This window comes from Ceratotherium simum, chromosome X (assembly GCF_057802395.1).
Source record: "Ceratotherium simum simum isolate JZ-2026a chromosome X, ASM5780239v1, whole genome shotgun sequence".
Taxonomy (NCBI): domain Eukaryota; kingdom Metazoa; phylum Chordata; class Mammalia; order Perissodactyla; family Rhinocerotidae; genus Ceratotherium; species Ceratotherium simum.
In genome coordinates, this window is record NC_141940.1 from 119,748,074 (window position 1) to 119,764,350 (window position 16,277).

The 16,277-nt window shown below is 40.5% G+C and overlaps 1 protein-coding gene across 1 annotated transcript in view; it reads right to left on the bottom strand.

The window, feature by feature from the left end:
• Window positions 1–13,565: 13,565 nt before the first annotated feature.
• The window catches only part of PRPS2 (phosphoribosyl pyrophosphate synthetase 2), a 31,113-nt gene continuing 28,401 nt past the window's right edge, over window positions 13,566–16,277 (bottom strand). Inside the window, exon 7 of the mRNA XM_004435113.3 lies at window positions 13,566–16,173. Coding sequence (XP_004435170.1) covers window positions 16,081–16,173 — 93 coding nt within the window. The 3' untranslated portion in view covers window positions 13,566–16,080. The remainder of the gene's footprint in view (window positions 16,174–16,277) is intronic.

Here is a 16,277-nt window from a genome sequence, read left to right on the forward strand (position 1 = left end):
CACTGAATCTTAATCACTAGACCGCCAGGGTTGGCTTGATAATGTGGGTGGGCCTCATCAAATTAGTTGAAGGCCTTAAGAGCAAAAATTGAGATTTCCCAGAGAAGAAGGAATTCTGCCTTAAGACTATAACATAGAGGGCCGGCCCCGTGGCTTGGTGGTTAAGTGCGCGCGCTCCGCTGCTGGCAGCCCGGGTTCGGATCCCGGGCGCACACCGATGCACCGCTTCTCCGGCCATGCTGAGGCCGCGTCCCACATACAGCAACTAGAAGGATGTGCAACTGTGACATACAACTATCTACTGGGGCTTTGGGGGAAAAATAAATAAATAAATAAAATTATTAAAAAAAAAAAAAAAAGACTATAACATAGAAATCCTGCCTGAGTTTCCAGCCTGCCAGCCTGCCCTCCACATTTCAGATTCAAGGCTGCGACATCAACTCTTGCCTCAGCTTCCAGCCTGCCACCTGCCCTACAGATTTCGGATTTGCAAGCCCCCACAACCATGTGAGCCAACTCCTTAAAATAAACCCATATTTATATCTATATCTAATCTATTCCTATATCTATATCTCTTATTAGTTCAGTCTCTGAAGAAAATTAGATATGGGTGAGATAAATATAAAGGAGAAAACTTCCAGAAGGATTCTGTACTCAGATTGTTATGCATATGTTTTTAAATTCTCACTCCAGTTAAAAAAAAAATACAAATAATAGCTAATGTCTTCCAGGTGTGGTTTATGGGAGACAGGTCATCAGTGGACCCATACTCAAGGGGATTTGGCCTTCCACTAAAACAACTGGTGAATATAATTGTCCAGAACCGTGAAAGATTTAAGACATTAGCCTACTTGCAAGCTAACAAGTTAACCTGCCAGTTTCCTGGATCCTGATAGATTATAAGAGACTCCTGGGTCAGAGACAAATGACTTTAATACTTATGGCACGGCAAGCACCAGTTCCCTTTGTACCCCAATGCCACAGAGTGGCCCAGGTGGATGTTATGCACCAAGTGGGTTTGCATCACAGCTGAGGAAGACTGAGCTTAGAGAACCCAAACATTTACAATGAGCTGCAAGCAAACCTCCCTGAACTCGGCCCAGAGGGAGACATTGTCTTTATTAAACCGGACAGCAAACAAACCTGCCACCTGCCCTAGAAGGAGATGCTGCTTCTATCTTCAACCACTATCCGCTATTTTCTGTTCGCTATCCAAACAGCCTTGAAAAGAAAATCCAGAACAAAGGCCATCAATGCCTCTGCTCACAAGATGTGCAGAAATGCAAGAGGCTCGTGGAGAACTGTCTCCCAAAATAAGTCCATTTATATAATTCAAGTTAAAATATAATATTTAAGTAACATATAGATCCTTTTTACAAAATGACTCCCTTGTTTAATTGACTTTTTTTTTGTTAACTGACCAATGGTATTGAAAAAAGGCTTTAAATAAAACTGCTTCTATTATTTTTCTCTTGTTTCCAGCTTCCCTCCTAAAGATACTAATTTTTTTTTATGAGGAAGATTGTCCCTGAGCTAACATCTGTGCCAATCCTCCCTTGTTTTGTATGTGGGACACCACCACAGCATGGCTTGATGAGCGGTGTAGGTCCACGCCCAGGATCCAAATGCGCAAATCCTGGTCCACCGAAGCAGAGCGTGCAAACTTAACTGCTACACCACCGTGCCAGCCCCTCTGAAGACACTACTTTTTAAAGGAGATTCTCATGTTAATAAAATCATTGGCAATTACTTAGATATTAAGCAGTGTGTGTTGAACCCATTATTAAAAATGATTAAGTACTGTTAATTTTAACAATATTTTTTGGTAATAGCTATTTTCACCAATGAAATATTAATAATACAGGAGCATTATCTTATACTTTGTGTTCCTAGAAAACCAGCATTATCTTTTTTTTTCCAAAAAACCGAAGCATTAGAAACAACTCAAATATCCCAAGTAACTAAGTGCTGGGCCATGACAGTTCTTGGGAAAGTGAACACAAAGATCAGAAACTTCTGTTCTACATACATTTGAATCTTCAGATAAATTGAAAGCTGCTATTTCTCTCCAACTGTCCACAAAGTAGGCATAACTTGTCAGCTGAATACAGATGCCACTAGTCCAGAACCACACTTTGAGAACCACTGTCTTACAGAATGACCATTATCTTTAAAACTTCCATGACCCCATGTGGTTATTTTGAATCTCCCCATGTTAGCATGGCTCTCTGAAAAAGAACCAGGCAAATGCAGCGAATGCAATGAAGACTTTCTTTTGGCAGAAGGAAAGCAAACAACCAAATCTGCAGAAGGAAACATTCTAGGTTGCTGGAAGTTCTATTTTGTGCTTTTCCTCACTACCCTGAGGCTTCATGATAAACACCTTCACATTCCAAAGCCAGTGATTAGAATCATCAGAAGTTGACCAGGTTACAGCAAACATGTCCAGGTAAAGCAAGAGGCCCTGTTTACTAACTGCAATCTTTCTTCTAAAAACAGTGTGACCTTCCTGAGCCAGTCATTTCATCTCTTTGAGCCTTAGTTTCCTCATCTGTAAGATGAGACGGGAATCGTTCAGTCTTGAATGTTCCATCAAACTCCAAAATCTTATCAATTCCGTGACATTTGACAGGAGAGGTGATGGGCTCCATATTTGATCGCAGAAGAGTTTGGCCATTTTAGCACGTAACAGTTCAATTACCTTTGGCATCATGATTCGTCTTCATTCTGGCCGCTCACCACAGGATGAAAAATCATTGAAGGGCCAGGAAACCTGCAGCCTGCAGGGCACACCAAAAACTCTGCTCTCCGGAGGTCACTGTTGAAGTCAGACTAAAATTCAGTCACCTCTTTGAAGGTTACTCTGTTTTAATCAGTTCCTTGATTAAAAAGAAAACAGAAAGGGGCCAGCCCCACGGCGTAGTGGTTAAGTTCCGCATTCCACTTCGGCAGCCTGGGTTCACAGGTTCAGATCCCAGGTGTGGACATACACCACTGATCAGCCATGAAGTGACAGTGCCCCACATATAAAGTAGAGGAAGATTGGCACAGACGTTAGCTCAGGGCAAATCTTCCTCAGCAAAAAATAAAACAAAAAAACACACCTCATGACCCATTCTAAGGCTGGAACCATTCTTAGAGGAAATTGAGGGAACAAATAACTTAGTGACATATTCAAATCTCACCCCAATTCACGGCAGATGTAGGGATCAGGGTTTGTAGCCCTGTAGCAAAACAATAATGTGATTATTTGGGTATAAATTTCAGGTCATACCAGAACACTGGTGTTTATATTTTTTAAGTGACTTTTGATTGCCATTGTCTTATCCACTTTGTTTTAAAATGCTTTTCTACTTGCGATTGGTCCAGGGGTCAGAATTGATCTACTCTGGAATCCTGACCTGAATATCAGGAAAGAGGATTAAGGAAGAAGGTCCTGGCTAAAATAATTCAGTGGTTATCAACTAGGGGTGATTTTGCCTCCAGAGAATATTTGGCAATGTCTGGAGACATTTTTTGATTGTCACAAATGTGTGCGTGTGGGTGGGTGGGGACACAAGACACAGGATGGGGACACTACTACTGGCGTCTGGTGGGTAGAGCCCCAGGATGCTGCTAAACATCCCACAACGCACAGGACAGCCCCTACAACAAAGAATTATCCAGTTCGAAATGTCAATAGTGCTGACGTTGAGATACTCTAAAATACAGGATCCTGAGATGCAAAAGGAAACAGCCTGAGGGACAAAGGGGAGGGAGCAGAGGGAATCTGTCCCTGGGGGGAGGGGTCTGGCCCCAGGGAAAGGCTGATACTACTAGTTCATCCAGCTTCCCTCCCCTTCCCTCAGCAACCCCCTCCAGCTTTCCTTCCTCACCCCCCTCTTCCCCTGCCCCATTCTGAATTGCCTCCATCAGAGACCTTGAGACTTTTACTGGGGATAAAATTGGCTCTGAGGAAAATCTGTAATAAACATAAGAAACTAATAAATGTAGGAAAAAATGCTTAACAGCAGAAGCACACCAGAGATGGCTATTAAAAAAGAGTATCTTAAAGCAGGTTTTCAACCCAGAAGAGATGTGGTCACACAGTTTTTAAACAAGAGCACCTTTGTTCTATTGACATTTTAATGCTGAGTATGACTGCCTTGGTAGGCTCAACATACGAATGATTCCAATTGCAGATGTTTTACAATACTGGAAGAAGAGAAATACACCAAGAAAAATACTAAGAAAACAAAGCATGATACACCAGAAAATGGGGGGAGGGGGAGAAAGCATCATCATCACTGCTGGGAACTGAACCAGCAGACCACATTCCCAGTCGTTTCCCACCACCCCACCATTGCCCCAAATAAATGATCATGTTTCCAAGGGCGGGCAATCATCCCTCCCATGTTGCCTATGATGGAGTTCAGGGCAGGCCACCCCAAGATGTGCCACTCTGGTATACAGATTATTTTGACCTGAAGACAATAAAGGCTCAGAAGAATCATGAAGAATATTTGACCTTCCCCCAAACTGCCTAAAAGAATTTAAGATAAGAGGCCTGTCCCCAGGACAGGCCATCACCATAGATAACTCTGGGTATCCATAGACTGGGAGGGTCCTTGCTAAGCCCATTCTTATCAAAGTTCTGTTTGCCAAACATTTACATTTGTAAGGGAAATCTTCATTTGTAAAAGTATCTCCCTCTCTGTACTGGGAAGAGGAGGGGATGACCTCGTCTCTAGAAACTTGTCAATGCAGAAGGCGAGGCCTTAAATCTGCATAATAACCTTACTCTTGTTTACTGTGCTTTTCTGGTAATCTCCCATAACTGACTCCCCCAACCCCCAACATCCTCCTTTGTCTTTAGCTGAAGAGGGTATTTAAGAGGAGAACCTCTCCCATTTTCTCGAGTTACTCAGATTTTTCTGGATCTCTCCCACATATACATGTTATAAAGCTTTGTTTGATTTTCTCCTGCTATTCGGTCTCTTATTCAACTTAATTCATAACCCAGCCAAAAAGGACACAGAGTGGGTAGAAGATAGTCTTCCACTCCTTCAGTGTGGTGACAAGGGTGGGATAAAAATTCACTGGCTGAACACTCTTCACTAATGGACTACTGCAGCTGAGACATCCTGGACCCCTGACAAGAGCTGGCAGGAGGTAAGACTTCTTACCACATCAGTCTCCCAGATCTCTGCCTGCAGGGTCCAGTGGAAGCGAGAGTGTTGAGATTTTTTTTCCTTTTCTAAATTTAGATTAGCAGGAGAAAATATTGATGAAACTGGCTTCGTGGACTCAGCGACTCTAGGATATGGTTGAGTGCTCATTGCTTAATTGATCCTTTTCCTCTCAGAAATAGTCACTATTTCTCCTTGTCTCTGTATTTTTTGTCATTTGTCATAAGACACAGGCATCTCCATAAGCCTGTTGTCTGGGAATGTGCACATGAAGTGAAAAGCTATCACTAAGGGCATCTTGGAAGCCAAAAAGGCCACAAATTTGGTGGGCACCAGTTGAGCAGTTAAGAGCCATTAGGGTGCTCACCACCTCAAGGAGTCTCCCATGAAGGGATAAGTTGGTCACGGAATGGGGTGGATGACACAGGTCCCCTGCAAACTTCAAGAAAATGTCCATACAATGACAAGGTACTCTGTAAAGCACACACAATCCGCAACCCCGTGGCACCTCCCTCCCCAAGGTATTATTCTGGCTCCAAGAGACCCAAGGCTTAGCTAAAGCTGTTAATGTGCATATCAGATGAGGATTTTTCTTTTGTCTTGTTCTATCTCTTGAGAGCTTGGCTTTGTGACCTGTTGGGTCTCTGCCATCAGGAGGATGCGTGTACTGGCACGCATCTTGGTGGCCAGTCTAGTAGACTGGCGTTCTGGGAGATGCTCTCTTTCTCTGGCTGTGTCTGCTCTCAGGGGTTTGTCATAAGGGGTCCCATTTGCTTTCATAAGGGGCCTTTGTTGTCTCAACCTTTGTTGCTTATTGTGCTTTCTTATTTTGGGAGTGAATTCTCTGGATCTCTTTTGGGGATGCATCTTACATCCATGGTTAAGCTTTGGTATGAGTCGCTGCTAAGATCCTACTCGTCAATGTGGCCAGATGATGGATTGTTTAAATTGGGAAAACTTATAAATTGGGGGGAAAAAATTGTGAGAGCTCTCATCATAATTGTTTTATTGATTTCTATGAAAAGGGCAAATTAAAAAAGGAAAAACAAATGACTAGCCTTAAGACCCTGACTCAGGTTACAATTAAATTGAGAAAATGTAAAAGTGTAAGTGTTGATAAGATTATAAAGGTTGGAATGTTTGAGCTAATTTTATATAAAGAGGTTATATCAACTTTGCCTGAGTATGTTTTAAAATATCTGATGGAATGCTTCCCCTGCTGAAAATTATAAGACCAAGACCTAGTGGTAAAATCCTAATGAAAACTATGATTAGAGGTATAAGAGTTAATGGAATTCAGATGAAATTTTGTAGAAAAATTGATATGTCTATGGGCTTTACTTGAAGTGATTGTATCTCTCTTTTTGCCTGATTGTATTATAGATTGTATTGTGGGGATAGACATTGTGTCTCACTGGGAAAAAGGAACGTTTCCCATGCCTGATTGTAAGACAGCATGTAAATCTGCCCTTCAGATGGTGTTAATTAAACTGACAAAAAAGAAGTCAATAGGATTGCCTGAGCCTGCACCATATGAGATAAAATCTAGAGGCTAATATCAGGTGCTAATAAAGAAGATAATGGGAGCCTCGCCCACTGCCAAGGTCTAGGGTTAAATTGTATACTTAGAAAGTTGCAGACTTTTAAAGGTGTAATACATTGTCCTAAAAGTTTTAGAACATACAAATCTTTTTTTTCTCTTTTTTTAATTGATGTCATAATAGTTTATAACATTGTGAGATTCCAGTTGTACATTATTATTTGTCAGTCACCATATAAATGTGCCCCTTCACCCCTTGTTCCCACCCCCCAACTCCCTTCCTCCTGGTAACCACCAAACTGTTCTCTCTGTCCGTGTGTTAGTTTATATTCCACATATGAGTGAAGTCATACAGTGTTTGTCTTTGACTGGCTTATTTCACTTAACAAAATACCCTCCAGGTCCATCCATGTTGTCGTAAATGGGACAATTTTGTCTTTTTTATGGCTGAGTAGTATTCCATTGTATGCATATACGACATCTTCTTTATCCAATCACCTGTTGATGGACACTTGGGCTGCTTCCACTTCTTGGCTATAGTGAATAATGCTGCAACGAACATAGGGGTGCATAACCCTCTTTGGATTGTTAATTTCAAGTTCTTTGGATAAATACCCAGAAGTGGGATAGCTGGATCATAAGGTATTTCTATTTTTAATTTTTTGAAGAATCTCCATACTGTTTTCCATAGAGGCTGCACCAGTTTGCATTCCCACCAGCAGTGTATGAGGGTTCCCTTTTCTCCACACCCTCTCTAACATTTGTTATTTTTTGTATTGGTGATTATAGTGATTCTTACGGGTGTAAGGTGATATCTTAGTGTAGTTTTGATTTGCATATCCCTGATGATTAGTGATATTGAACATCTTTTCATATACCTATTGGCCCCCTGTACATCTTCCTTGGAAAATTGTCTGTTCATATCCTCTGCCCATTTTTTGATCAGGTTATTTGTTTTTCTGTTGTTCAGTTGTGTGAGTTCTTTATATATTATGGAGATTAACCCCTTGTCAGATATATGATTTGCAAATATCTTCTCCCAGCTGGTGGGTTGTCTTTTCATTTTGATCCTGGTTTCCTTTGCCTTGCAGAAGCTCTTTAGTCTGATGAAGTCCCACTTGTTTATTTTTTCTTTTGTTTCCCTTATCCAAGTAGACATGGAATTCGAAAAGATCCCTCTAAGACTAATGTCAAAGAGTGTTCTGCCTATATTTTCTTCTAGGAGTTTTATAGTTTCAGGTCTTACCTTCAAGTCTTTGATTTATTTTGAGTTCATTTTTGTGTATGGCAAAAAACAATGGTCTACTTTCATTCTTTTGCATGTTGCTGTCCAGTTTTCTCAGCACCATTTATTAAAGAGACTTTCCTTTCTCTATTCTATGTGGAATATACAAATCTTTAATTCACCTCTTAAGTTAAAAACTTCCCTGATATAAAAAAGCAATTGGAAAAAAAATGTAGCTAGAAGGGTGGGTCAACTTTCTTGTCATTCAAAATATAATCCAGGGGCCGGCCCCGTGGCTTGGCAGTTAAGTGTGCGTGCTCCACTACTGGCAGCCCGGGTTCGAATCCCGGGCGCGCACTGACGCACCGCTTCTCCGGCCATGCTGAGGCCCTGTCCCACATACAGCAACTAGAAGGATGTGCAACTATGACGTACAGCTATCTACTGGGGCTTTGGGGGGGAAAAGACAAGGAGGATTGGCAATGGATGTTAGCTCAGAGCCAGTCTTCCTCAGCAAAAAGAGGAGGATTAGCACGGATGTTAGCTCAGGGCTGATCTTCCTCACAAAAAATAAATAAATAAATAAATAAATAAATAAATAAATAAATAAATAAGAGCCTATATGATCAGTTGCTATTCTTGCTGTATTTATGTAAATAATTGGGTTAAAATTTATTGAAACTAGATTTATTTTACAAACTAGTTAGTCTTAATCTGGCTATATTTGGTAAAAATGAGGGTGATTTTAGAGAGAAAAATTATTTCAGTGGAAACTATAGTACACATCTGTGGATATTAGATCCTAGTTCTGTTAATTGTCTTTGAGGGTTTTGTTTTCTACCTGTAAACTGGACTGGATTCTGAATTCTTCCAGGCTCCTGAAATATCTGGCTACAAATCTCTGAACTAATGTTTTCAATTTTCCCATCATTTTCATTTGGAATCATTGAGAACTGCACCTGAACTTTTTCCTGAAGCCCTGCAAACTGAAGCTGGACAACTTGGTATAAACTTAAGAGAGATCACCACAATAGCATGCCTGTTGCTGTGTAAGCCACTCAAAAGGATACCTGAACACTCGATGACCTCATCAGAGACATTTTAAGCTGCAAAAGATGCTTTGATGCTGACATCTAGAAATCTTCTTAACTGGCTATCCTCTGAGCTCAGAAACTGTTTTAAAATTTGCTCCAACCACTAACCTTGTTTTTCTTTTGTTTCCATAGAGATGCTTCTTATTAAATAGCTGATTACTTGCTTCCATAGAAATGCTTCTTATTAAATAGCTGATTACTTGCTTCCACAATATAGGCCTAACTTTGAGAGCCCACCTGCATCACTGCCTTCTAAAATGAAGTTAACTGGACTGATCTACTAAATGTGTGCAGTGAGATGGAACAATCTACCACTCAGCTTCTGGACTATGAAAGTTCTTTAAGTTTCAAAAGGACTGTGAAACTTCCAGGGAAGTTTCATAGGAGGCAACTGGTGGGGTTCAGGGCATGCCGCCCCAAGATGAGCCACTCTGGTATGCAGATTATTTGGAGCTGAAGACAATAAAGGCTCAGAAGAATCATGAAGAATATTTGACCTTCCCCCAAACTGCCTAAAAGATTTTAAGATAAGAGGCCTGTCCCCAGGACAGGCCATCACCATAGATAACTCTGGGTATCTATAGACTGGGAGGGTCCTTGCTAAGCCCATTCTTATCAAAGTTCTGTTTGCCAAACATTTACATTTGTAAGGGAAATCTCCATTTGTAAAGGTATCTCCCTCTGTGTACTGGGAAGAGGGGGGATGACCTCATCTCTAGAAACTTATCAATGTGGAAGGTGAGGCTGCATAATAACCTTACTGTGCTTTTCTGGTAATCGCCCATAGCTGACTCCCCCACCCCCAACATCCTCCTTTGTCTACCTGAGTATGCTATTTAGAGTGAAAAACCTCCACCATTTGTCGAGAAACTCAGTTTTCCTGGTCTCTCCCATGTATATATGTTATAAAGCTTTGTTTGATTTTCTCCTGCCATTTGGTCTCTTATTCAATTTAACTCATAGCCCAACCAGAAAGGACCCAGAGTGGGTAGAGGATAGTCTTCCACTCCTTCACCTACATCACATGATTGTGTATAAAATCATTTATGGAAACTCTGGCGGCTTGATACATATAAACCTCCATCATGTATTTTATTTATCTTGTACTTACATCAGAGCCCCATCCTAACACAACGGTCTCCTTGTAGGTGCTTCATAAGGAACATGTGAGTGAGTAAAAGAAATGAGATCCACTCCTTCACTTTGCTCCTGGAAGAAAGCATCAAGACCAGCCAGAAGACTACAGATATGAATTTTTCATTTGACATCTGTCTGAGCCAAAATGTTCACAAGAGTCAAAATACAGAGAAGCAAGTGACATTTCTCAGATGGATAGTTCCTAATTTGCACACATATAACAAAACATTTCCAAATTACAAAGGTCAAAACTGTATTTATGGCTGCATCAATCTAAGTCAGTAAGGAATTATTGACTCATCAAAAACCAGTCTTCTTGGGCCAACTGGTTTTCCTCTGTGTGCTCTTTAATTCATAGGACGTTGTCTGTGAATTTTATCTTCACGAAAGTGCTGCTCTTCGAATGCTATGAACACTGTCAGTGGGGAAATGAACGCATCACTGCTGTGGAGAGGGGTCTGTCCCTCTTTCAACACCTTAGGAGACTGCTTTGCAGCCCTGGTCCTAAATATAGGATATTCTGAGGCTTAAAGAAATTTAAGGTCCTTCCTTAGTTCCTCATATGAGTACACGTCAGTGGCACTTCCTGAGTTCTTTCTATAGCAGATACACATCAAAATGTGCCCCTAAAGAATCACTCTTATGATTTTAAAGAGTGACACAAATTCAGTTTTAGTCCTCACAATTTTTCTGTAATTCACGGTCAATCTTGGCTTCGACGCAAGATACCAAATTTAACACTTCCTGTCTAGGGAAAATCAAACATCCTCCGACAGACGGCCAAGTGCTCACAGATGTAAGAATCCCTCAATGCATAGAAGGGCAATGTTTGGGGCACTCTGCCTCTGCCTGGACTGTCCCCCGGGGTCTCTAAGACCACTTATGGCATTAAAGGCAGCTGTGCCAGAAGACTGGCCATCAAGCCAGGTCTTGACTGAATTTTTTATAAGTGTCCCCCTTTTCTCTTTTATTTTTGAGTATAGCTCTTCAGCTTCTACAGTTAACTGACAACAGATTTAACAAGAACCTTTGTGCCACAGGTCCTTGGCACCTTGTTGGGCTTGTCATACAGCCTGCTTTTTGTTGCAACTGGCACGAGATCAGAGCCATGCTCACGGGATTCCTTAGCCAAGGCGGCACTGGAGATCCTGAACCATCCACCTTAGAAGACAGAGAACTAGGGTGATCAAGCATCCCGGTTTGCCCAGGACTGAGGGGTTTCCTGGGATGCAGGACTTCCAGTGTTAAAATTGAGAAAGTCTCCTGCAAGCCAAAACAAGTTGTTCACCTGATGGGGAAGTAACCATCTTGGCCTCATTGGAACCATATCTGCAGTTAGTAGAAATATTCCAACTAAATCTAGATGTCATAGTCTATTAAAAACTGCTGGGGACGTCAGCAATCATCTACCCTCTCATTTTTGCAGATACTCAGACTCAGAGCAGTGTAGACATTTTCCCAAGGTCACACAGCTTGCTAGTAGCATATCAGGAACCAGACTCTAGATGGCCACGCTTCCAACTTAGGGCACTTGCCGCTGCATTTCATTTTATTTTTGCTCATTTTCTTTTTATTGCTCTTTTTAAAGTGTAAAATAAGTTCAGCTGGTTTTTCTTTTGACCACAGGACTCGGCCGTTAGAACAGTGTAAACCTCTCTTACTGTTTATGTTGGAGACCACTTTGGGTGGTACTGATGTTGGGATGGTGAATCGAATCAGAGTGTTGTAAACGGCCTCAATTGATCACCATCTGTATTACTGCACGGCATTCATTCCTACCTGTCATTTCTACGGCCCATGGAAGTATTTTCAACAAGCAACTGTTATCACCAAATGCTACCCTTCACAGAGAGTCACATGCCAGGACAATGTACCCCTGGGTGAGAGGATCGTGTTTGTGACTAGCTCACAGGTACACGGCTTAACATCTAGAAAATGCACGAAAATCTTGCTTCTTCACACCTACTTACATTCTTTCAAAGGGAAGATTTAAGGTGCCTGCTCTAAAAATTGAAGTTAACATACAAAACAATTCTAAGCACTTTACAGATATCATCTCATTAATCCTCATCACACCCCTATGAGAGAGGTACTATTACCCCATTTCACATATAAGGAAACTGAGGGACAGAAGGGTTAAGTGACTAGGCCAGAGGTTTTGCTGTTTTTTAACTCTAGTAAGTGTCAGTCTATGCTCCTGAGCATCATGCTGTCAGAGGAGAAAACAGAGCTCGGGGACTACAGTAAAGCAAACCAAACCATAATGTGGTCTTGGAAAGCAAGGGCAGGGAAAAGCGGAGGGATGTGTTGTTGGGGTACAGGGAGATCAATCAGGTCAAGATCTGTAGTGAAAAGGAGTGACTCCGTTGATTTCTCCATGCAATATACATGGAGATGGTAGTATGTTTCAGCTCCTAACTTCCACCTTCATTGGATATCCTCACACAAACATATTATGTACCAAACACCCTATGTCCTGCTTCAGTCCACGCTGGAATAGAGGCAGCCGGTTCTGGAAAATTCTGCCACCGAGTATCATCTGTAACAGCAGTCCCTTCACAAAGGTCTTGCTGATCTCCCCAGCCTGATTAGCCTCTGAACCCCAGAGGATCTTTCCCTTTGACACTTAGCCTGTCCACCCCACAGCTCAGCTGGTGAATTTGGTAGGAACTGCCTTTTAAAATGAAACACTTCCGAAGAGGTGTGACAGCATTATTAGGTGGAATTGTAAAGTTGGTGAAATGTTTTTGGTGTTTCCATCTCTCCTTCATTTTCTTCCTCCCTTCTTGTACATTCTATCATGTTCTGTCTTAAACTGTGATCTTCTCTGGCAGACTTGGTTTTAGTTATCTTTCACTGCGACTTTGAAGACAAAATGTTGCCACTCTCCTCACTGTCCACACTTTAAAGCTGAGCTTTACCGGGAGAATTATAAATTTACTTTGTCCCCACAAGAGTAACCTAGAGCATCACCTAATAAGTAGTTGTTTTATGGGAGCAGGAAACTCTTTTTGGTGCTTGTGAAATCAAAACACATGAAAAACTTCCATGGGGCCTACATTTTAGTTTGGTCTGCTCCAATCTATGGATATAGAACATTACTACTTTCATGTGTAAACACACTGGGCAATCTTCAATTTTATAGGAAACATCTAGAATTATCAACCTGGATGGCTTATGTGGCACAGCTCTTACACTTTGGGGCAAGGAGATTGTTAATCAGTCCTTCAAAAAGAAACACCTTCAAAATAGAGAAGAGCTGACTTCAATTAACTTCTGGCTTTCCTGTAATTTTATATGTTGGGTTATAATCGTGAAGTAGCAAATATTTTCAGGTACCCACCCCATCAAAACACATCACTCCGTCCAAACGTATTACTCCACAATAATGATACAAACTATGAAAGAAAGAAGTAGCATGATTTTATTGAAATGTTTTAGTACAGCGTCAGAAGATCTTAAAATCCTATATTCTAAACCAATACAAGCACTGCAAATGATACATTCTTGAATCTGGTTGACATCATGTCTAACAAAGGAAAGTTATAATATGAATATCTATAAGTTAGTTAATATAATTTAAGTTGGAGGCTGAGCAACTTTGGTATATTCGTATTTCTCTGGCTCCCACTTTCGGCTGGATACACACCAAGTACCCCCATTCAGCAGAGTCAGACGAGACCGATGTATTTGGCGGTTTCACTTAAATATTTCCAGACAAGCAGCAAAGGATGCACAGGTTCTGGGATTAAGTTGCTTTCAAGCCCATCTTCAGCATCTTTGTCGAACTGAAACCATCAAAGAGTTAAGGTCTACAGTGCCACTGTGTATGGCTAAGTCTAGTTTAATTAGTTGATAAACGTATTAGAAGTACTTTAAAATACAAAAGTGGGGCTAAATAATGATAGAAACAATCAGTTCTTAATTCAGAGAAGGACAATATAGATTTTTATCTAAAGACCATTATTTTAAAACTACTTCTATATCTTAGACTCTAAATGTTAGATGAAATAATTACCTTGAAATCAACTGGTTTTAGTCATGTCAACATGTCTATACTTGTATGCTGAGCGGTCTACCTATGCATGTTTATAACTACATTTTCATGTCTCTATGCACAGAAACTCCAAGAAATACAGATCACTCATTTATCAAAACTAAAAATTACATAGCATCTAAATAGGCTCTTTACATATATCAAGTCAACTCTTTCTAGATAGAGTCAATCTGCGTTGCATAGCTGACTCTACTAGGCTACAATATCATTTTTTCTCAAAAGCCATTTTAAGGTACAACAAAATGCTAGTTTCTGCAATGACTAAAATGATACTTTTTAACTTCGATTCAACCTCTGCTGTAATGAAGTTTGAAACTTTAAAGATTTCTGTTCAAGTCTGTTAATGAATAAATAGATTGGATTTTCCCACCTGCAGAATTTGGATCAGAGAATGTATTCTATTCAAGTTTTAAGAGTCAGCAGAAGGGAGATTGTTTATCATTCCTAGGCTTTGTCTCTGTAGGCAAATTCTTTTCTTTTGGGACTGAAGATTTCAGTTGGTTATCCACCAACGTGCATATAATAAGATCCACAGAGAGTCAATGCTTGCCTTCTGCCACAGAGGCAGGGAGGCCCCTCACTTAGGAAGATATCGTCAAGGTCATCTTATGGATAAAGCAATCGTCCCCTCCACGATCACTCCTGGGTCACCATTTGAACACTATCCCAAGGGAGCAACTAATGTGTGCTTATTTGTACTTTTTTCGTAGGCCTTTCTTACTCAGACTTTTCACGTTAACAGCTTTAGTTAAAATAATCAGTCGCCCAGGAGACTTACTACTTCTAATTACAAAAGGCAAAAGAACATTAAATCAAAACTAAAGATAAAATATTTCAATTCACACTTGGCGGCACTTAAAAAATTTACCTTTTTATTACGTCAAAAGCAAAACAATGACTAGACCAGTAAATCTGAGGGGACTTAGAGGGGGATCTTTGTTTTGGTGGAAATCCACAACATGAAATTATTGGGAAAAAGGCCAAGTAAATGCTAGAGCTAAAAACAGGGCATAAAAGAACAAGATGGCAGGACACGAGGTGAGGCTCAAAGAACAGTCCATTCGGGATGGGCAGAGGAGAACATGAATGTGACAGTGAGCTTGCAGACTCTATCTCAAAACAGTTTCTAAATCATATCTGTGGCTGAACATAATTTTGGAATTTTAGGACACGACATTTCAGGTAAGTGATAGTTGTAACTTGTTTTTCAAAAGTGGCAAAAAAAAAAAATACTGAGCTACATGGCCTCTGAGATGTCTAATGTTTACCAAAAAATAAACGTGTCAGTGGCATCTTAACCTACATAAAATTTGGTCCAAATTAAGCACAATAACCAAAATGGTTTATTTGAAACCTGGTTACTAGAAAAAAAAATATTCAAAATTCAGGGTATTATAAATTTTCTAAGGTTCACTCAGAAGTAAAAGGCTCATTCTATACAGGGTTTTACCCAAATGTCCATAGGCATTATCATTATATATTTACACAGAAGGCTTTAATCTAAAGTCACCTTTGGCAACCAGAAATATATAAACTATGAACTTCCACAATGGAATTACATACTTGAAAGTTGTGGCCTCAAAGTACTGACAAAACAAAGGAAAAAGTCACCTATCAGAACAAGTCAAGATGACAAAAACATTTCTCATTTAAGACAGTTCACTTAAAGATCAAATAACCACCGCTCTCCCCCCAAAACTGGAAATAAATGGTCTTGAGCTTTAGAAGGGGGACAACAGATCTTGGAGTACACAAAGCTCTGATGCTTTTGCATTACCCTATAATTGCTGAGTCCTAAAGCTAAAAAATCAGACAAATAGAAGCCAGAGCAGGCTTGCTCTACACTTCACATCCTGCATTTACAGCGGGACGTGGCTGAACAGGTAAGACACAGATTCACCGTTGTGTGTCCTTCGGATCGCCTCGGCCAAGATCATCGAAATGTCAATCACCTAAACACCAACGGAAAAACATGAAAGTGGGACATCTTAGTCATAATTAAAAACTTAGAAGCCAGAAAGCCTAAAAATGATTTCGCCAGCACATGAGATGTGGT